We start from the raw sequence: 20,767 nt of genomic DNA on the forward strand, positions 1-20,767 counted from the left end.
TTCTCTGCAACATAATATCTGATATTAGCTGTGTGTGCGTGCATGTGTGCGTGTGAGCGTGTCTGTCTGTGCTATACTTGTGAAGCCCAAATGTCCTCAATAGGACTAGAAAAAAAGAACTGAGGAGGATCTAATAATGATTCTCAAAACTATGGACAGTGTTTTCTTAGTCATTTTGTTGTTATCCAATAGCCTTGTGGAGGTGTGAATGTGTGTGTGTCAGATAGAGAGTTCTTGCCTGTGTGTGTATTAGCATGTGTGTGCATATCTGTGTGAGTGAGAGAGATGCTGACCTTGGCTGTTCCCGTGTGCTGTGTTACTTGCAGGCAGCGGCTGGAGCAGATGCGTCAGATGTACGACCGGGCGGGCGAGATGGCCTCCACCAATCAGGGCGCGGAGGAGGGCGGCGAGGGCCCACTCACGGGCAGCGACCCCTTCTACGACCGCTTCCATTGGTTCAAGCTGGTGGGCAGGTAGGCTCGACCGTGACCGTGACCTTGAACTTGACCTCAGGAAGGATTGACCTTGTGACCCCCACTATGTGTGAAGCCCACTGCCATCTTCATTACTAAAATGCTGCTGTAGTCATCTCTCCTCATGGGGCTCGTAATGTGTGTAATGTGTTTATGTAGTATTATGGGTCGGAGCAGCCCAGGGGTTCTTAATGAGACACGGTGTCAGAGGTGCATGGTGTTGTCACCCTCTCTGAGGCAAAAGAGAGTGGAAGAGGGAGAGAGGAAGGTAGAGGAGGAATGGGGGGAATCTGCTCAGTGTCAGAGGTGCGTGGTGTGCTCACCCTATCTGAGGCATGGGAGGATGGGAGGATTAGAGGAGGGGAGGGGAAAGGATGGATGGATGGAGGAAGGGGTGATTCTCACAGTGTCAGAGGTGGAATGTGTGTTTACCCTCTCTGAGCTAAAAAAAAAAAAAAGGAGGAGGGAGATGAGAGGAGGGAGGGGGGTGTCACAATGTCAGGGATGTGTGGTGTGCTCACGCTATCTGAATAAGGAAGCATGGGAGGATGGGCGGAGGGGAGGGGAAAGGAGAGATGGAGAGGAGGAAAGATGGAGAGGTGAGCCTTATGAATCATTCATTAAGCTTTGCTCATTTCCCCCCGCAAGTCTAAGGTCAACCTTAACCACACATTCACCTCACCTGCACCACACACACACACACACACACACACACACACACACACACACACACACACACACACACACACACACACACACACACACACTGTGTACATACAGTACGTAGATTCCCAAGTTCATAATGTCATTTTGTCATCATTTGGTGTTTATTATTTGTTTCTCCTTTCTTCATTAGTGTTGACTGCATTTGTGGTTTTTTTCTTTGCAGTGCTTTGGGTTTTCACATGTTTTCATTTTAAGTTTCATGTTACAAGTTGTCTTCATTATTTTTCATTTCAAAATCATGTATTGATTTTGATTCATTTGTTATTTGTTTTATTTGATTGTTTACCCCTAAGTTCCATGTTTTGACTTCATGTATCATTTTATTTTCTCACCACATGCATATGTTTGGTTGGATACATTTCAGGCCTGCATCATGTCATTTTTAATTTCTCATCACCATTTTCATTGTAGTCAGTGCCAATCCTGGGCTTTGCAAGTGAAAGGTCTGTGATGTTTCCCTCTCATGCTTTTTACAGTCAGATCATTCATAGTTGGTGGGATCAAATGTGTGATTGGGGATTTCACTTTTCTTCACCCATAATAATCCACCCCTCTGGTTTTATGGTAGGAATGCACTGTTGGTGGGGACAGCTTATCAGACATGTTTGCAATAATGTACCATAGTGGGGTCTGGGGGACAGTACTAATAGAATACTCCAGGCAGTCAGCTCCGTTTTCTACATCAGCCCTTGGGAAGGATTGTCTACCAGTGCTAACATGCTCTGTTGACTGTAACTCTTGATGAGGCCGCCACCTGTCTTTTCCCTATGATTATTCTGTCTTTTCTTCCTTTTCTTTCTCCTTTCTTTCATTTGTTGTCTGTGTATTTTTGTTCGTTTTTTGTGGGGTTTTTTGTCTTTCTTTCTTTCTGTCTTTCTCTCTTTCTTTCTTTCTTTCTTTCTTTTTTTCTTTGTCTGTGTCTTCTTGCCCTGTCTTTCTCTCTGATCCCTGTCTGTTTCTTTCTTTACTTCATACCGTCTTCACATAAAATAACCAATCTTGTTACTGCTCTACACTTCTTCCTCCTCTTTCAATCTCATCAAACCAACCAACCTCCACCTTTGAAACATCCATCCCCACATTAAGCAGCTCCCCCATATTCCACGGCTGCGTGAACGAGCACCTCGCGGACCGTACCCCGTCGCCCACCTTCTCCACGGCCGACTCGGACATCACGGAGCTGGCGGACGAGCGGCAGAGCGAAATGGAGGACTTCATGGACGACGAGGCCTTTGTGGACGACACAAGCTCAGACGCGGGCACCGAGGAGGGATCGGACCTCTTCAGCGACGGCCAGGACCCTTTCTATGACCGCTCCCCCTGGTTCACCCTGGTGGGAAGGTTGGTGCCCCCTTCCCCAGGAACAGGCCACAGGGGTGGGGACGGGAGAGGGGAGGAGGTTTCACAACTCATGTGAACGCAGATGTCGAGCACAATATCTGTACTGTGAAAGGCACACGAGATCCTGCATAAGTTTTGAGAAAAATTCTGAACGATGCAGAAATCGGGCATTCTCATAGTTACATTGTATACTGTACAAGTATGTAGGAGCAACATAGGGAGTTGATCCCATATGGCAGTGTTTAATATTCTTGTGCAGGTCATAATGAATATTGAAAATTGTATACAGTACAAACCATGATGTAAATTTTGCAGGCATGGTATATGCATACATGTACTGTACATATGTGATGAACATGTGGTTTACTGAAATATTAATTCACACATTATGAAGTAAAAAGGAATAAGTAATTTAAAAAAAAAAAAATCGGAAAACGATACAAAAGGCCAACTCTGACTTTCCATGCAAAAATAAAGTTGGTCAGAGCAAAAGTACATTGTGTCAAAGGTTGCCTGTTGGCTAGTGGCAAAGTCATGTTGTGCATCAAAACCGACTCTGCCTCCCCTCCACTCTCCTCTCCCATTCCCTCTCTCTCTCTCTTTTTCGCTCTCTGCCCGTAGTGTTGCTTCATGTGCCATCTCCTCAACTCACCAGCTGCATTAACCAGTCACTGCCCATCTGTCTCTGACATAGCCCGGCCTCCGCCTAGGCCCACATTCCTATGTGTTAGTGTTTTGGTGCCCCCAACATCTGTTTGTCATTGTGTTTTTTTGGGACATTTGTTCTCCTCTTTTCATGCATTTCTTTTTTTTGTCGTTTCTTTTCTGTAAAGTGTTTTGTAGCATTTTTAAACTGATGTCATTGATTTCCATGAAGAGGAGATTATTCTGAGTCTCTTGAATGACGGAGATCAGATATTTCTTGGGAGGGGTTATAGAGAGAGTGGACAGAAAAAAAACCTGGTGTGTTCCAGGCCGTAGTGGTGTCATGGTGGTTTTCTGCGTCACTGTGACTTCATTGATTTGGCAGAGTGATAACTCTTTTCTCCTTCTCGCCTCCTCTCTTGGCCTTGAATCTCAAGGGAGGAGAGGGGGATGGGTCTCTTCTATATTTTTATCCATCTCTCTCTCTCTCTCTCTCTCTCTCTCTCTCTCTCTCTCTCTCTCTCTCTGTCTCTCTCTCTCTCTCTCTCTCTCTCTCTCTCTCTCTCTCTGTCTCTCTCTCTCTCTCTCTCTGTCTCTCTCTCTCTCTCTCTCTCCTTTTCTCTTGCTCTCTCACTCCTTTTATCTCTCTGTCGCTCCTTTTCTCTCTCTCTTGCTCTTTTTCTCTCTCTCTTGCTCTTTTTCTCTCTCTCTCTCTCTCTCGCGCTCACTCTCTCTCGCTCTCTCTCCCATTCTGTCTTATACACATAAACCCACGCATATATTCTCTGCAAATCATGCTGCATCCTGCCTTGTCAGTATTAGGCCACACTATTCTAGAGCTGTTACCAGGGAACAAGATGTCTTGATTCGACAAGTGTCATCCCGTCATTCATCGGACTCAGTGCCTCATCATTGTTATTTCTTCATTTTATTTTAATGCATTTGGTTGTTCAAATATCCTCTTCCATCTGTATCTCATGTTTTTGCTTATTTTTCTTTTGTAGAATTGTGTCTAGATATTTGTTTTATTTTTGTTTGTCATGTTAATCCATTTTCCAATGTTGCTCATTGCCATTCTAATGAAACGAATCACAACAAATGCTTCGCTCCTCTCTGTGTGATTGGGTGTGAGTCATGGGCAGTAACCGTAGATAGGCTACATCTCTCTGTAATGGAGTCTCTTCTTATGTGTGCTCGCTCTAATGGGTTTGTTTTATTGACGTGACCTAACTGCATTAGAGTAGAATCTGATGGTTTGTGTATTTGTGTGTGTGTGCGCACGTGTGTGTGTCTGTGTCTGTGTGTGTGTCTGTGTCTGTGTGAAAGAGAGAGATCGGGAGAGCTTGTGTGTGTGTGCGTGCGTGCGTGTGTGTGTGTCTGTGTGTGTGTGTGAGGGAGGGAGAGAGAGAGAGGGAGAGAGAGAGAGAGAGAGAGAGCAGACGGCTAAAAGGCTTTTTCTGCTGTTCCTCTTCAGGGCCTTTGTGTACCTGAGCAACCTGCTCTACTCAGTCCCCCTGGTGCACCGCGTTGCCATAGTGACGGAGAAGGGCGAGGTGCGAGGCTTCCTGCGCGTCGGAGTGCAGGCCATCGCAGGTCAGTGATGCTGTTTTTCTCTTCTTTGCAGAGTACGCTCCCTCGTTCCTTCATTCATTCATTCTGCCCCAGTTCTCCTCTGCAGTGCGTCATGTTCAAAACAAAAACAATCCCGCCATTTTGTGATTCATTCATTGTGATCAGTTTTTTTAAAACATTTCAGTCAGAGGCGATTCCTCATTGAGTACAAGGGAGGCGCCGCCTCCTGTCCAAAATCACGAGAATAGTATGTAAACTAATGCTTTACACGACTTAATAACATTGCTATTTCAGACCCAGCTCCATATAAAATGCATGTGCTCAATTTAGAGATTTAACCAATCTGTAATAAGATCCCGAGGCTCGCACGAGTTTTTTTCTCCGCTCATGACAACGCAAGCGAGTCGAGTCTCAATGGACTTCAATGGCATGTGGAATTGTACGCATTTTCAATGGCAAAATGCTAAACGGTCATTGGCTATTGCCGTGAACATTTTTTTGATTTTGAGACTGAGCCTCACTGGGAGTGAATGGAGAAGAGAGAGCGGGGGGGAGGGACCGGAGACTGAGGCTCCGACTTGTGATTGGGTGAACCCCGTGTCAGTAATACGCTAGGCTACAGTAGTTGAAAAGCGGATATGTTATTAATTTGACTGAGAAGAAGTTTCGTCGTGGTAACCAGTGAGGAAGCTATTCATTGCGGTGAACTCCAGTTTTGTGTACATATTCTTGTAAACCTAGTGTTGCGAATAAAGTCTTAATAGTGGCACGTCCTTATCCTTTTTAATCTCCCAATTCAAAAGTTGAGGTTGCCTACTTTTTATTAGGGCTAGCTTGCAAGAAAGCTAGAGAGCTATGCAAAATGCCAAGCATTGTGGATTAAATTCTGGCGAATTCCAGTCGTCCTTATGAGGAGAAAATGAATATCAAGGAGCAGAGCAGAGCACTGCCTAATATTGACTTGGTGAAAAAGGTAGGGAAGAACAACCGTTTCTTTCGTGGTGTCTGATCAACTGGTTAACTGTCAAGTCCCGTTTCCTACTGTGTATTGCAGTATTGGCAATGTCTGGTAGCCTAAATAATTAAAGATTTTGCGACCTCTAGTGGTAAGTTAAGCCGTGCACCAAGTAATGAACAACGAAGGCAAACTCAATCACATCATTATGTGGCGGAGGTAGGCCTAATGATAATAATAATAATAAAAAAAAAAAATCCCTATTTGAATAGGCTACAAGGGGGATAATGATTAATGATTAACAAATTTGTTTCAACAAGAGTCCTTTAGTGTGTGAGGCCATATGTGGCTCAGGACCAATGTAAGATGTGTGTCAACCCCCCCCCCCCCTTTTTTTTTGCGTTCTGGACATATTGTAATTGAACAGCCTCCCCTGTTTGACAGACTACCAGCCGCCACTGATTTCAGTCTATCTGAAAGTGTTCTAGGGCTGCCCGGGAGCATATACTATGCTATTGGGCTGAAGTATTCTACACATTTTAATAAAATACCACAATGAAGTGCCATTTGATGGAGGTTATTCCACAACTTTGATTGGATGTTGAGATAAGTGGATAATGAGATGTGGTTTGTTTATTTATTTATTGTTGTTTACTCTACACAGCTGATGAAGAAGCTCCAGACTATGGCTCAGGAGTCCGGCAGTCTGGAACTGCCAAGATCTCCTTTGATGATGAGTACTTCAAGCAGGTAAGCGGGAATAGCCAAATTTAGATTGGCTCAAGAATCAGTTTGATCTCGTTGGCAACATATTCTGCATTCATTTTCTTTAAAAATAAGGTATTACATTTTATCATTTATCTATAATAAAGTAATAAAGTCATACTGGGCATGTACACCTTTCATACATGAATCTTCCCCATGTCCACCAATGTCAATGACTAGATATAGACATAGGTGGCAGCAACTTCTTGTATTTGGTAAGACCAGTAAGTCAAGTAGGTTTTATTGTCAATTTCTTTACATGCACTGGTCATACAAAGAATGAGAAATGTAATTTCAAATTCTTTGTATGACCAGTGCATGTAAAGAAATTGACAATAAACCTACTTGACTTACTGGTCTTACCAAATACAAGAAGTTGCTGCCACCTATGTCTATATCTAGTCATTGACATTGGTGGACATGGGGAAGATTCATGTATGAAAGGTGTACATGCCCAAGTCATTATGAATACTTAAAAATGATGGTGGTGATGGACAGAAATAAATTACATTTGTCAATTGGCAGCATAAATTCTGGAAATAAACTACTAAAAATGACATACTCTCCCTGTAAACAATTCGACAATGACCTAGGTCGATGCTCGGAGTCTGGTCAGTTAGTGCAGACATGTGCTTAGTGGAGTTCACATCAGTTCAGGGGTCTGTCCTAAATTCTAGCCACACAACTAGATCTTGACATTTCTATTAGTCTGTGCTGCTATTCATTCACTGGCTGTTTTATCACCCGCTGTGCCATGGGGCAGCTGGGGCAATTACTGTGTCTAATACTTCTCCCTTGCTTTTTTCTTTTCTTCTCTTCTCTCTATATTTCCATTTCCATGCCACTTATCCCCCCTTCAATCCTTTGTTCTCTCCATCTCGTCTATCTGTCTGCCTCTCTCTGTGTTCTATTCTTACCCCCCCCCTCCTCTCTCTGCAATTTTCCCTCACTCCATCTACTATTTACACCACTCCTCTTCCCTCACTCTCACTATCTCTCTGTCTCTCTGTCTCTCTCTCTCTCTCTCTCTCTCTCTCTCTCTGTCATTCCCTCCATCTCTCTTCCCTTCCACCCCTCCATCCACCTCCACCTCTCTCCTCTCCAGGCTGATTTCTCCACCTCCGCCATGACTCGCTCCGGCCTCTCCTTGGAGGAGTTGCGCATCGTGGAGGGCCAAGGCCAGAGTTCAGAGGTCATCACCCCCTCTGAGGAGATGAACAGGATGAATGAGATGGGTAGGTGTCTGCTCTGCTCTGGGGTGCATTTCTCAAAAGTGTAGTTGCTAACTACATTAGCTACTTTGTTGGTTGCAATGTAATTTCCCATTGGCAACTACCGAAGTTGCTAATTGCTAACAACTACGCTTTCGAGAAATGCACCCCCGCTTTACTCAGCATGCTGCCCGGCACACAGCCAGATGTCCCACATTGAAAGGCCCCCAGACAAACCCCTCTGTCCCACGCTGCGCCTGATTAACTTTACGAGATGTGGAGTAAATATATGGCTCTTGGTTATCATAATGGGGTATAATGGGCAGTGGAAGCGCAGTTTGAAATGTCTGATTGAGACATGGTTAGTAAATAAACCATGAACTGCAACTTTAGCAGGCCACATTGTTTTTCAATTAGATCCTTACTTGAAATGTAGATTCTTAACATGGCCTCTGTTATGAATTAGCTTTTACCAGAATGGCAATTACCAAATCTTAATATTAGTAAAGGCCCTCTGCACTGGCATAGTGGTATAGTACTATGGTAGTAAAAAAAAAATCTGTGGATGTTACAGCGCTCCAGTGGAACGGCGTGTGTTAGCGGGGTTGTTGGAAGCAGAAATTTCTTTCCCATGTTGTGTTTGCCCTGTCCAAGTGAGAGATGATCCTGTACAGTTGTAGCTGCTGGAAATACTTACTGCGACATTAGCTACTGCAGGCTGTATACAGTTTTTTTTAATTAGAGCCTTAGTTGAAATGTAGATACTTAAAGCTTGCCCTAAGTGTTGAGCAGAATTGTTTCTTATTTGAAGCGCAGGGACCTGCTCCTGCTCCTTCGAATGTGTTTAGTGGGCTCATAAGCAAAGTTACAAAGTTCAGACATGCCTTTCACCTCTGTTTCAAGTTGATAATCGAATGATTGTTTTTATCAACCTTAAAATGTTTACAAAATCCTATACAGTATTGCTCGAAATACTTCTTACTTGGCAGGCTGCAGTAATGTTATATACATTTTCGAGGGCCGTGAGATCATGAGATGATTTTAATCGGAGCTCAGCAGCACTTCACAAGTCTCTTGTGCCCTGTTCAATAAAACATGAAGGGAGTATATTTTCAGCCCAGAAGCTTGATGAGTGTGTCAAATCTCTTAGCAAGGTTTGAGTGGAAGCGGCTCATTTTAGAGATGCTAAATCAGCCTAAATCCTTTCTCAATGACACTGATTTCAACCATGTATTGATTTATGACAAGAAAATACATTTACATCTTGCAGTACATGCATTAGCTTGTTCTCCTGCTGCTTTTTAAATCAATCGAGAGTAATAATATGGTAAAATGTGTAGGAGGTTACTGATCATCTCTCTCTCTCTCTCTCTCTCTCTCTCTCTCTCTCTCTCTCTCTCTCTCTCTCTCTCTCTCTCTCTCTCTCTCTCTCTCTCTCTCTCTCTCAAACTCACCTCGCCTACCTTGCCATTCATCCCCTCACCTCTGTGTGTGTGTTTGCATGTATGTCTGCGTGGGTGTATGTGTGTGGGGGTCTGTCTGTCCTCTATGTGCGTCTTGTCTGCATATGTGTGTATGTTCCCTCTGTGTACCTGAAGCGGAACGGTTCATGTTTGTCTGTGCCTGCTGGTTTTACATTTCTCCGTTTTGGGTTTGTGTTTATCTGACTCTTTACCTGATTGTGTGTGTTTCCCGCTGTGCAGACCTGAAGCTGGGTGGTGTGGAGGGGAAGCTGGTGCATGGTGGCGAGGGCCTGGCTGGCCAGTTGGAGGTGGGCAGCATCTTCACCTTCAGGGTCACCGTGCTGCAGGCCAGTGGCATCCTGCCCGAGTACGCTGACATCTTCTGCCAGTTCAAGTGAGTGCAACAAGCAGTCCTCCACATCTCACTGTCTCTCTTTCTCTCTTGCTTTCTCTCTTGCATTCTCAAGCTTCACTTTCTGTCCTCTTGCTCACTCTCTTTTTTTATTTCTCTCTTTCTCTCTCTATCCCTCTCTCTCCCTCTCTCCCCTCCTTTCTCCCCTCTCTCTCTCTCTCTCTCTCTGTTGCCATGGCGACTCCATCATCGATCGTTGCCGTCCATGTTGATGTTGTCGTCTGTCCTTGAAAGTCATTCGGTTTGATGACTGCAGAGTGCTGTGTGTTTGGTGAGAAGGGTGATTTGATATATGTTTTTTTATCCTCAGAGAGTTAACCGATCTCTCTGGTCTGGTTTCTATGGTTTCTCCCTCCCACCTACAGCTTCCTTCATCGCCATGACGAGGCGTTCTCCACAGAGCCCCTGAAGAACACGGGTAGAGGCACCCCACTAGGCTTCTTCCACGTACAGAATGTGAGTGGTGGTGACTCAGTGTGTGTGTGTGTGTGTGTGTGTGTGTGTGCGTGCGCGTGCGAGACAAAATAGGGGGTGGAGGTGGTGATAGTACCTGCAGTGCGAAAAAGAGAGAAACGAAATGAAAGAGAATAAAACAGATTCAATTTGTCAAAGGGAGAGAGACCGAGAATTGCTGAACAGAGGTTAAAAATAGAGGATGGGAAAGAGGAAGAGGGGGGAGGATGATGGTGAGGGTGAGGAGTCGGTAGCCCAGAAGAGTGTGAAGGAATAAATAGCTAAAACATGGCGGAGCATCAATATCCCTGCCCTGAAAATGTCACGGCACTGCACCCACCTCAGGAGCAAAGAAAAAAAAGAAGGGAAAAGGGAAAGGGTATGGGAAGGGGGAAAACAGTGTGGACTATGTAAGCAAAGTGTGTGTTTTTGGAACCTCCCATTATGTTAAGATTAAATTAAGTGACCTGTTATTTCTACCCATAAATGTGATGTGCAGTCAAGTGATATGCTTCCTCCACACATGACATACAAACATTGAACAGTACAAAAAAAGTGTCCTATTGAACGACAAGAATTTTAAAAAGCAATAAGCTTAGTAAAGTTATACAGCTATCATTAAATGCTGCAGCAGTGTTGAACACACACTCATGACATTCATCTAGGAAAAAAGGTGATCTAATCCCTTGGTCAATGATTTTGACCTGAACCTATCCTCCTTCTTTTCTTCCTCCTTTCTCTCCTCCTCCTCCTCTTCTTCTTCCTCCTCCTCCTCATCATTCTCCTCTTCCTCCTCTCCCTCTGAAACAGATTTCTGTGGAGGTAACAGAGTCCTTCATTGAGTACATCAAGACCAAGCCCATCGTGTTCGAGGTGTTTGGCCACTATCAGCAGCATCCGCTGCACTTCCACGGCCAGGACCTGGCCATCAGGTACAGTAGGATGCCACACACTGGCACTCATCACTTAGACAATAAAGAACAGTGATGGGGAAAAACAAATTCCTTAGTTACAATCTGGCACATATTCTAGATTACTTGGTTTTACCTTTCCAAATTAGCCAGGTGTTTGACTGGTTGAATAATCACCTGGTGGAATTAGACCAATTATTCCAAGGACATTTGGAATATATGGCACTAGCTTGTAACTAGTTAATCCATTTTGCCTATCCCGGTTAAAGAGCACCATTGATATACAAAATCCCAAACGCTTGTTTTGCATCATTGTTTTTATCCTATGCCCTATTTTTTAATAGCAGGACATCATACTTATTGTATCAAAGCACAAAAATGCTGTGCATGCACTCCTGTGTGTGTACGAAGGAAATTTGATTTATGTTGTTGTCCCAGGTAAGCGATGAAGAACTCCAGGGCTTTGAGAAGGATGCCCTGATACTCTCAGGATGTATGTATTGATGACTTCTAATTGCTATTCTCTACCCTCTCTCCTCCCTCTCCTCTGCAGCCCCAGTCAGCCTTCCAGGAAGTATTACCCCCCACCCATGCCTCTGTCCAAACCAGGTAGGCAACCATTTTACAGAGCATTTTTGCTTCCCCCATTTTCTCTGTAACTGAAACTCACTGAAAGTGTTCAATTTCAGCAGGTCTGTTTTTGAGAAAATTCTGTCTTTGACTGAAACTCACTGAAAATGTGAACACCCCTCCAAGCCTGTTCTTATCATTTTACAGATCTTTTTGTTCATCATTTTCTCTGACTGGAAGTCGCTGAAACTCCTCTCTGTCCATGTCCATTTCAGAGAAAATTTAAGAAAAAAACACCATTTCACAGATCTCTTTTAGTTCACAGTCTTTACTGACTGAATCCCTCTGAAAGTACATCCGAGTCCTGGGTCTTTGCCTTTGTCTGTGGGGAAATTGAAAAAAAAGACATTACAGGAGCCTGTGTCCTGCTCCTGGTGTGTCTCCCTAGAACCAAAAGGAAGGTTATGGAGAGGAGATGAGAGGAGATGAGAGAGGGAGGAGAGGAGAGGAGAGGAGAGGAGAGGAGAGGAGAGGAGAGGAGAGGAGAGGAGAGGAGAGGAGAGGAGAGGAGAGAGGGATGAGAGGAGAGTAGAGGAGAGGAGAGGAGAGAGGGATGAGTGTAGAGGAGAGATGAGAGAGGGAGGGATCTGCTGTTTGCATAATTAAAGATGGGCTCTGAATAATCCCGGCCTGCAGCAGTGGCGCGCCCATTTCCATGCCGAGCATTATCATAAGTAATTACATGATTCATTAAAGCAGGATGAGCGCTAGATGAACTGCTGCTGAAAGGGGGGCCTGACGACTCCTTTTCTCCTCTCGCCCCTCCTTTTACACCTCTCCACTCCTCCTTCTCTCCTCTCCTCCACCTCTCTCCACCTTTCCTCCTCTTGCCCCTCCTTTACACCCCTCTTCTCCTCTATCTTTCCCATCCTGAATCTCTCTCCACCTCTTCTCCTCTCGCCCCTCCTTTACACCCCTCTTCTCCTCTATCTTTCCTCTCCTCCATCTCTTGGGCACCCTGCTGAAAGGGTTTGATGACACTTCTCGTTTCGCCTCTTCTCCTCTTTTCCATGTCTTTGGTATCCCCTGCACACAAAGGTGGGATGGGGTGGGCTAGTGGTTTCTGTGGTGGGGAACTTGTGACTGCAGGTATATATTGAGCCAGGGGACACACTGCAGCGCTCCAGCAGCCAAGACACGTCAGGGAATCGAATGCACGCATGAGGGATGTTGCCTTAAGGGCTGCTGTGATGCTCCTGTGTGTGTGTGTGTGTGTGTGTGTGTGTGTGTGTGTGTGTGTGTGTGTGTGTGTGTGTGTGTGTGTGTGTGTGTGTGTGTGTGTGTGTGTGTGTGTGTGTGTGTGTGTGTGTGTGTGTGTGTGTGTGTGTGTGTGTGTGTGTGTGTGTGTGTGTGTGTGTGTGCGCCTATGTGACTAAGGACTGAGCAGGGGAGCAAAAGCGAGAGACAAGGTGAATGATAGAAAAGGCGGCCATTCTTGTGTAAAGTGGATTTACAACAGAGTGAACAGATTCACAGTCTAATCACAAACACAACCCGAACAAAAGAGGACGGACCAAATTGTCCAGTGAGGTCTACAAAACCCGACCAGAGACTGCATTAAACTCCCGTTTGTACGGGTTAAACTCCCTTCAGTTTTCATGCACGTATTTCATTAGCCTTTCACTGAATTTTCATTTACCATTAACCTTTATCCTCCCCCTTTTAGTTTTCATTTCTGCATGTTTTATTTTATTATTTTTCCCTCTGGCTTTTTTTCCCTTCACTAACTCTTCGCCCCCATCACTTCAAACTAAATCCAAATACCCTTTTGTAATGTCATGGTTTGCATGTGTAATGTTGACTTTATTCTTTTTTTCTATTCTTTTTTTCCTTGTCCTTTTTTCCCTCTTTTCTCCTCTTTTGCCCTGTCACTTTGAAACTAACCCCTATATAAAAATAAATCCCCCTCCTCATCTCTGCCAAATGTCATCATGACACACCTCATCTCACCTCACCTCACTTGCCGTCCGCTCCCGTGTCAAGACCACGCCCGTAAGATCGAGCTCATCAGGTATTTGATGAGCGGGTATGTACACGGGCAGGTCTTGGACACGCTCTCGGAGCATGCCAACGCACTGGCCTCCACCGCCGTGGCCAGCTTGGAGGACGGCGCCGACGACATCTCCCAGTTCCTCTTCATGCCCAACCCCAACGGCCCCGCCTTGCCCATGCCACGGCTTGACGGTCACGGTTGGTACCCACCACCAGGGGTGTTAGATACACTGTAGGAGGTGGATAGACAAGGACAAACAGATTCCATCCCCCACCCTCCCCAGTAGTCATGCCCAGTGATGTGCTGTTTTTGTCTGCTGCTCCCGTGGATTTGCCACCAAGCTCCTGCAAATGGTTCTCCCAATGGCCCGGCCCTGTCTGTGCAGAGGCATGGCGGTTGGTAATCTCCAGGGTGTAGATGGTGATATGGAGAGACGGACAGACAGAGAGTGAGCACCATTTACCCCACCATGTAGTTCTGTCCAGTGATATGCACTCTCTCTAGTCTACTCTGCTCATCTGGCTTTCCCTCAAAGACCCTGCAGAAGGTCCTTATTCTCTGTAGTTTCTCCAAATCCCTTACAAAAAGCAACAGCTTACAGTTGTTGTAAATACATAACTATCAATTCATTGACCAATGAAATGAACTGCACTTGAATATTTTACACAGTGACAAACGTCTTGAGTATTTTAAGTAGCGACAAATGTCTTGAATATTTTAAGCAGTGAGAATTGTTAATCCTCTTAGGTGATACTCTACGCACAGCTCAGAGCTGTATAATGCCAACAAATTCATTGCAATGCCACTGGCAGTCAGGTTTTTGCACAAAGATAGAGAGAAGGAATAAAAGGGATCAGTCTTCTTTCGCTGCTTTATCCCTTCGCTAGACTCCCTCGCTTTTCCCTCTCTCAGCTGGTGGTTGCGTTAGATACTAGCGTTCCCCGTGTCGGCGGCTGTCTCGTGTCATCGTCACAGTGTATTCGTGCAGCGCTTTGATGTCCCATTGCCTTAGTGATGCCGTTTGATGTCAGATGCTTGTGTGGATAGTCCGTTGCTGCTAATATATTCTCCCACTTAACTGTAGATGTTCCCATAGCCATGGGATTCCCCAGTATTTCCCATATAGATTGAAACACTGGTTGTTGAGGCAAATTCAATGTTGATTTGCATACTGGCGTCAATAACCCAAGACTGCATGATCAGACATGTTAAAAATCTGTAAAACACAGGGATTTAGCATGCCTGCCTGGTCAGCGTGGTCTGCATAAACCATGTCAGGCTTCATCGATTTTGCCGAGCTGCAGAGCGCTCTGTGAAATCTGATGGAGCCGAATAAGAGTCCAGAGTAATTTATTTTAAGCCCTACTACCACCACCACCGCCGCCGCTACCACCTGTCATCATCATCATCCATTTCCCGTCCTGTTATCTCCCGTCCAAGCCGGCTTCATCCACTCACCTTATTCAACCCGTAACAGACAGTGAGATGTTTAGTAATTCTTTCTCCTGTCTGTCCCGGAAAAGCTCAGACGATGTAGTGTTTGTGACAACCAGGATGGATTTTGGCAAGTCACGCTCACACCATTACTGGTGTTTCGGTAAATTGAATTCGGTAGTGATTGGAAGGGGGGTTCCATACTGCCTTGAGCAACTCTTGCACTGGCTTCACACCCTTAACTGATGGAGCTCAATCAGAGGTCCGTCTTCCTTTCTTCCTTCCTTCCTCAAGACGAATGAATGGTGTGATTGCATGTGTGATTCTCCTGTCTGCTTGGTGCATGGTCTCATTTGGCATTCTGTGTGTCTGTCTCTCTCTCAGTGCCGGCTACCAAGTTGAACACCATTGCCAAGTCCTACCTGGGCCAGTGTGTCAGCAAGTACGACCTGCTGGTGTGGTTCGAGATCAGCGAACTGGAGCCCACTGGAGAGTAAGCATTATAACACGATTCACAACCAACACAAAATAATGTCACGTCTGATCTTGTGAGCTGGTTTAGGCGACACGGCTGCACAGAAACTTGCCCTTCACACGTATTGGTTAAATATGCCTTGTCCAACAGGCCTATGAAAAGTAGTTGTGAAATGGTCCTGATATGTCACTATAGTAACATAAAATTCAATTTTTACCTTACATGTTTTTGCAAATGTTTTTGGTCTGGAGATGGAGGAGTGTGTGGCATTATTGAGAATATGCATTCAGTACCATGTTTTACCACAGTTTTATTTATAGCTCTTGCAAAGGTAGGAGGCACAATGGATTATTGTAAATCTGTAATCTCTTCTTTCAGGTACATCCCTGCTGTAGTGGACCACTCAGGTGGCTTGCCTTGCCATGGAACCTACCTGCTGCACCAGGTTAGTGCCCCCTAGTGTATGGGAAGAAAGAAACACTTCATACAAGCCTTATGAAAAACATCTCTGGCAAGAGATATTAATGCTGGCGGCCATGTCATAACAGCACTGTGTGTTCTGTGACGCAGGGTATCCAGCGTAGAATCACAGTCACCCTTATCCACGAGAAGGGCAGTGAACTGCACTGGAAGGATGTCAGGGAATTGGTTGTTGGTGCGTATCATGTGATTTTCATGTCTGATTATGCATGTATAAATGGATAGTTGGCACTGTCCGTTCAGGATTTCTAATTATGGCATTTGTGCCATGTAGGATCTAAGCATGATGATATTTGAGTAAAGGGAGGATAAATCACAGCACACTTGTCTTCTTTGCTGGTAGTTTATTTGGTGAACAACGCGTTTCGCTGTTGTTTCATCAGGTTCACTCTCTCAAATGATGACATTTGACTTGAATGTGTTTGATGACGAAAGAAATTGTTCAACCAGGTCGAATCAGGAGCAAGCCAGAGGTGGACGACACTGCTGCCGACGCAGTCCTGTCACTCAACATCATCTCCGCCAAAAACATCAAGTCCTCTCACAACTCCAACAGGTAGCGTGTTTATCACAGTTTTCTCTAAGAAAGCATCCTTTCAAACTGAACCAGCTGGGCCCCACATCAGCTCAGTGTACATTGTGACATTTGGTCATTGGCATTATTGTTATACCTACATCAGTTAAAAACATTTTTCTCTGTAAACTGGTTCAGGATTTGATTACCCTCATGTACAAAGTTCTTACAGCTGCAACAGAATAAATACATTTTGAGAACTAAAATATTCAGAATGATTACATTTTAACAGTTAATTCATTGTAGATACATTTGTTATTTAACAGCAGTCAGCATCGTGACTAAGATCAGGACATTTTGTGGTCAGCAGTGGCATATTCTTACCGTTATGGCCGCTGTCCAGAGGGAACTGCACTGCAGTGGTCCTCAGACTAGAGCGACATCTGGTGGTCAAAAGCCACATTGCATGCAAACATCATCTTGTTTTTTTAGGTTTTTTTTTTAGCTTGTATGTGTCAGCACTTTAAGTGTTTGTCTTATGTCTTGTCTTGTGTCATGCTCATACATTCTTGCTTCTAATTATGTTGATTTTTTACGATGTTGCTCTTTATTCAACTTTATACATTGTTGCTTTGCATGTTTTCTTCTGTTGCTGGCTTACATGTCTGCTTGTTTGTCTCTTGTGTTCTTCATTTCTTTCTTCCTGCTGCGGCTGCCATGGCTGTGGCTTTTGCTCAGACTCTGTATTGATAAGGATATTGCTAGGTACTTGTGACATAAATGACTTTCTGTGCAAAGTTCTTTATGCTCATCATCCCTGTACCCCAGTAGCAATAGTAGACAACGTGTTGTGTACTGTATTTAACCTTCATCAAAATGGCAACTGCCCCATCTGTATTTTGCAACCCTGTCCTGTCTGATCTGCAGCGTTCACCATTATTTGCTTAAGTGCTTTTTGGCGAAAGCAGTTACATGACTGTCTGCCAAGGATATGTGGCCACCTAAGAGCAAAGTATCAGGATCCTTGTGCCATGAGAGATGAATAGCCCCTTTTATCCTGTCCCTAGTTCATTCTGAATTAGAGATATTTTGTCTTTGGTTCTTGGTCACACTGCATTCTATGTCTGCCTTGTAAATTAGTCATCTGCTACTGTGTTGTTGCTGCTAGGGCAGCATATCTGCACAAGCTCAGAGATTCAGGGAGATAGGGAGTGACGGACCGACTGACTGACTGAGAATGAGTCATCAGTGAGGGATCCATCACACTCACCAGGCAGCCACTGTAAACAGATGCTTTTGCATACATTTTTTGTTGACCACAGGTTTTTGCTTTCTCTTACCTTGTTTGCCTATGATTCCTGTGTCTGCTCATACATGCACAGTACAGGGCTGATAGTATTTGCACTCATGAAGTGTAATGTAATCATTAGGTTTAAAAAGAAAATCAGGCCTGCCACCAAAATCGAATGTGATTTGTGCACTTTTCTTAAAGGTCCATATCCAATACAGTGGAAAATGTGATCAAAATAGTTAGGAGTTGCCATTGTAACTTTACTACAGCTGTATGTACCACTGTTTAGTCTCGTAACTGTGAAATGAAGAAGTGGAGAGTTTCTAAAGCGGGTGTTTAAGAAACAAAAGGCAGACCGCTTCCTTTTCCACCAGTATTTGCATGCAGATGTTGGTCTTGCTTGTGAAGTGGTAATGATAGTACCCAAGGTAGGCTACAGCTTGCGGCCCTCGTGATTCCACAGAAGCTCCAGCTATTACCGGTGTCCACCACTTCCCTTAGAACGCATCTCTTTTTAAGAGCACTACAGTCATTTTAAGGAACTGGTGTTGGTGATCCAGTGTCAAGCATGCTTGCACTTAAGACACTCAAGCATGCGAATAGTGAGATGCTACTATCCTGTGTATCTTCAGGTGTTACACCGTAGAACAGGCCACTATCCCCAAAAAACACCTCTCTCTGCACTAGTCTAATTGTGCCTCTCCCGGCTATCCTTAAAGACTGTCCTATTCTCATCATACTATACCTGTATGCACTTGAAAAACCCAATGTCTCTCTTGGCGATCCTCAAAGACTATCCCATCCTCCTCTCACCATCCATGTCTCCGCTAGAAGGTCTAACGGTTTCTCCTGTCGTCCATAGAACCTTCTACCGCTTTGAGGCGGTGTGGGACAGCTCTCTGCACAACTCCCTGCTGCTGAACCGTGTCACTCCATACGGGGAGAAGATCTACATGACCCTGTCCGCCTACCTGGAGGTCAGCACAGCCCATTCACTCCATTCAGTGCACACGTTCTTTCACGATCACTTGTATGCACAGAAAAATGCAATCATGCCTTAACTGAACAGTTCTTCATAGATTCTAGGAAAAGAGTATGCAGTATGTTGTATGTCCTTGGGTTATGGTCGATCAACGTGATTTTCTTCCACATGGGGTCAAACATACAGGGATATGCAAGCATGATTTTGTCACATGTGTGGAGATTGCATTTGCTGGTATTCAGTCCATACTGGATGGGGGGGGGACTGAAGTGCATAGATGATGAAGGGTAGCGGGTGGAATAACTGGTTTGGATTATATGAAGAGTTCTGACGGAAAACTCTCTAAAAGCCGTCATAAATTATGATTTTAAAAATCTGTAAATCTGTACATTTACTGCATTTATAGAAATCTTTTAAAACTCATCACAAATGCACGTAGACTAGAGGATTTTGCATCTGAGCCCTTCATGAGTGCCCTTGTCAAGTACACTGCCTGGACACTGCATTGGCTTCACATGCTGTTCTCTGCCACAGCTTGACCACTGCATCCAGCCAGCCATCATTACCAAAGACATCTGTATGGTGTTCTACTCCCGAGATGCCAAAATCTCCCCTCCCCGCTCGCTGCGCAACCTCTTTGGCACCGGCTACTCCAAGACTCCAGACTGGTATGTGACAACAGGTTGCATTTGTGCTGAACCACCATAGTGTTCAATAGTCATTGCTGAATGTTGTGCTCTGCGTCTCTGTCTATCTGTCCCTCTCTCTTTCTCTCTCTCTTTGTCTGTCTGCATCTCTCTTTCGGTGTGTCATACTGTTCAGTGTCACTCATCCAAAAAGTGGTCATTGCTAACTATATTTCTCTCTCTCTCTCTCTCTCTCTCTCTCTCTCTCTCTCTCTCTCTCTCTCTCTCTCTCTCTCTCTCTCTCTCTCTCTCTCTCTCTCTCTCTCTCTCTCTCTCTCTCTCTCTCTCTCTCTCTCTCTCTCTCTCTCTCTTCCTCTCTCTTCCCCCTATAGCAATCGTGTGACTGGTATCTATGAGCTGAGCCTGTGCAAGATGTCAGATACGGGAAGCCCAGGTGAGCTGTCTGGTCTCTCGTCATTACTTTAAAAGCCACAGGCTGGCTCTTATGATGATGGCAGCCATTCGCTTCAGAGATAATGTATAACTCATTACAGCATGCCATACCATGACTAACAATGAGATCACAATCTGATCATGGCAAATCACAGTGCGTGAGAGAGTCCTTTTACCGATAAGATGAAGCACCACTGTAACCAATACCCATCAGTGCAACAATAATATGTACCCTTTGATTTCATTATAATTCGAAATTTTGCAAAAATTGTAGTTGCATATATGTGATGGCAGTTCTTCTCAAATGATTAACTGGAGCAATGTGGGGTTAGGAGCCTTGCTCAAGGGTACTTCAGCCATGCATGGAGGTGTAGGGTAAGGTAGAGGTAAGGTTCTTGGCAATCCTCTCCTAAGACCGTCTTTGTAGCCTTAAGGCCACGCTGCCCAGATGAAAAATGTGCTACATACTGTATCGCTGATGAACTGTATTACATGATATACCACTTCATTTCTACACAATGCTGACTTTCTGAGTAATGTTGTCTTGCAGGTATGCAGCGGAGGAGACGGAAGGTTCTGGACACGTCGGTGGCGTATGTGCGCGGGGAGGAGAACCTGGCCGGGTGGAGGCCTCGCGGGGACAGCCTGATCCTGGAGCACCAGTGGGAGCTGGAGAAGCTGGAACAGCTGCACGAGGTAGAGTCAGACGCCGGGCACCAAAGGTCAAGGGTCACAGGAGGCCAAGGACCAAAAACACTCATACATCATCACTGGCCTGCAAAGCATGAAGGCAGTAACTGCATTGTTGTTGAAAATTAGTTATTGTTATTTTATTTACATATATATCAAAATGTTAAGTTAAATAAAATATTCTACAAAGAATGTGGTAATATAAAGTAACAAAAGAGCAAAATGTCAGTAATTTACCTCAAATTAATTAAGCTGGACAACAATGATTTAAA

General features: G+C 44.6%; 1 protein-coding gene across 9 annotated transcripts in view; it reads left to right on the forward strand.

Annotated features, from left to right (window-relative positions):
* The window catches only part of kif1b (kinesin family member 1B), a 105,686-nt gene that overhangs the window by 76,134 nt on the left and 8,785 nt on the right, over positions 1–20,767 (forward strand). For 4 of the 9 annotated variants that reach the window (XM_063208886.1, XM_063208889.1, XM_063208888.1 and 1 more), the window contains 17 exons: positions 327–473; positions 2,286–2,540; positions 4,660–4,778; positions 6,377–6,462; positions 7,583–7,712; positions 9,392–9,545; positions 9,929–10,019; positions 10,827–10,948; positions 11,481–11,536; positions 15,369–15,477; positions 15,838–15,904; positions 16,030–16,114; positions 16,390–16,495; positions 18,607–18,721; positions 19,261–19,394; positions 19,745–19,806; positions 20,356–20,501. In XM_063208886.1, the coding sequence (XP_063064956.1) occupies positions 327–473; positions 2,286–2,540; positions 4,660–4,778; positions 6,377–6,462; positions 7,583–7,712; positions 9,392–9,545; positions 9,929–10,019; positions 10,827–10,948; positions 11,481–11,536; positions 15,369–15,477; positions 15,838–15,904; positions 16,030–16,114; positions 16,390–16,495; positions 18,607–18,721; positions 19,261–19,394; positions 19,745–19,806; positions 20,356–20,501 (1,984 nt within the window). The remainder of the gene's footprint in view (positions 1–326; positions 474–2,285; positions 2,541–4,659; positions 4,779–6,376; positions 6,463–7,582; positions 7,713–9,391; positions 9,546–9,928; positions 10,020–10,826; positions 10,949–11,480; positions 11,537–15,368; positions 15,478–15,837; positions 15,905–16,029; positions 16,115–16,389; positions 16,496–18,606; positions 18,722–19,260; positions 19,395–19,744; positions 19,807–20,355; positions 20,502–20,767) is intronic. The other 5 variants (XM_063208887.1, XM_063208890.1, XM_063208894.1 and 2 more) reach the window with 2 other exon arrangements.

This window comes from Engraulis encrasicolus, chromosome 10, assembly GCF_034702125.1.
Source record: "Engraulis encrasicolus isolate BLACKSEA-1 chromosome 10, IST_EnEncr_1.0, whole genome shotgun sequence".
NCBI classification, from domain to species: domain Eukaryota; kingdom Metazoa; phylum Chordata; class Actinopteri; order Clupeiformes; family Engraulidae; genus Engraulis; species Engraulis encrasicolus.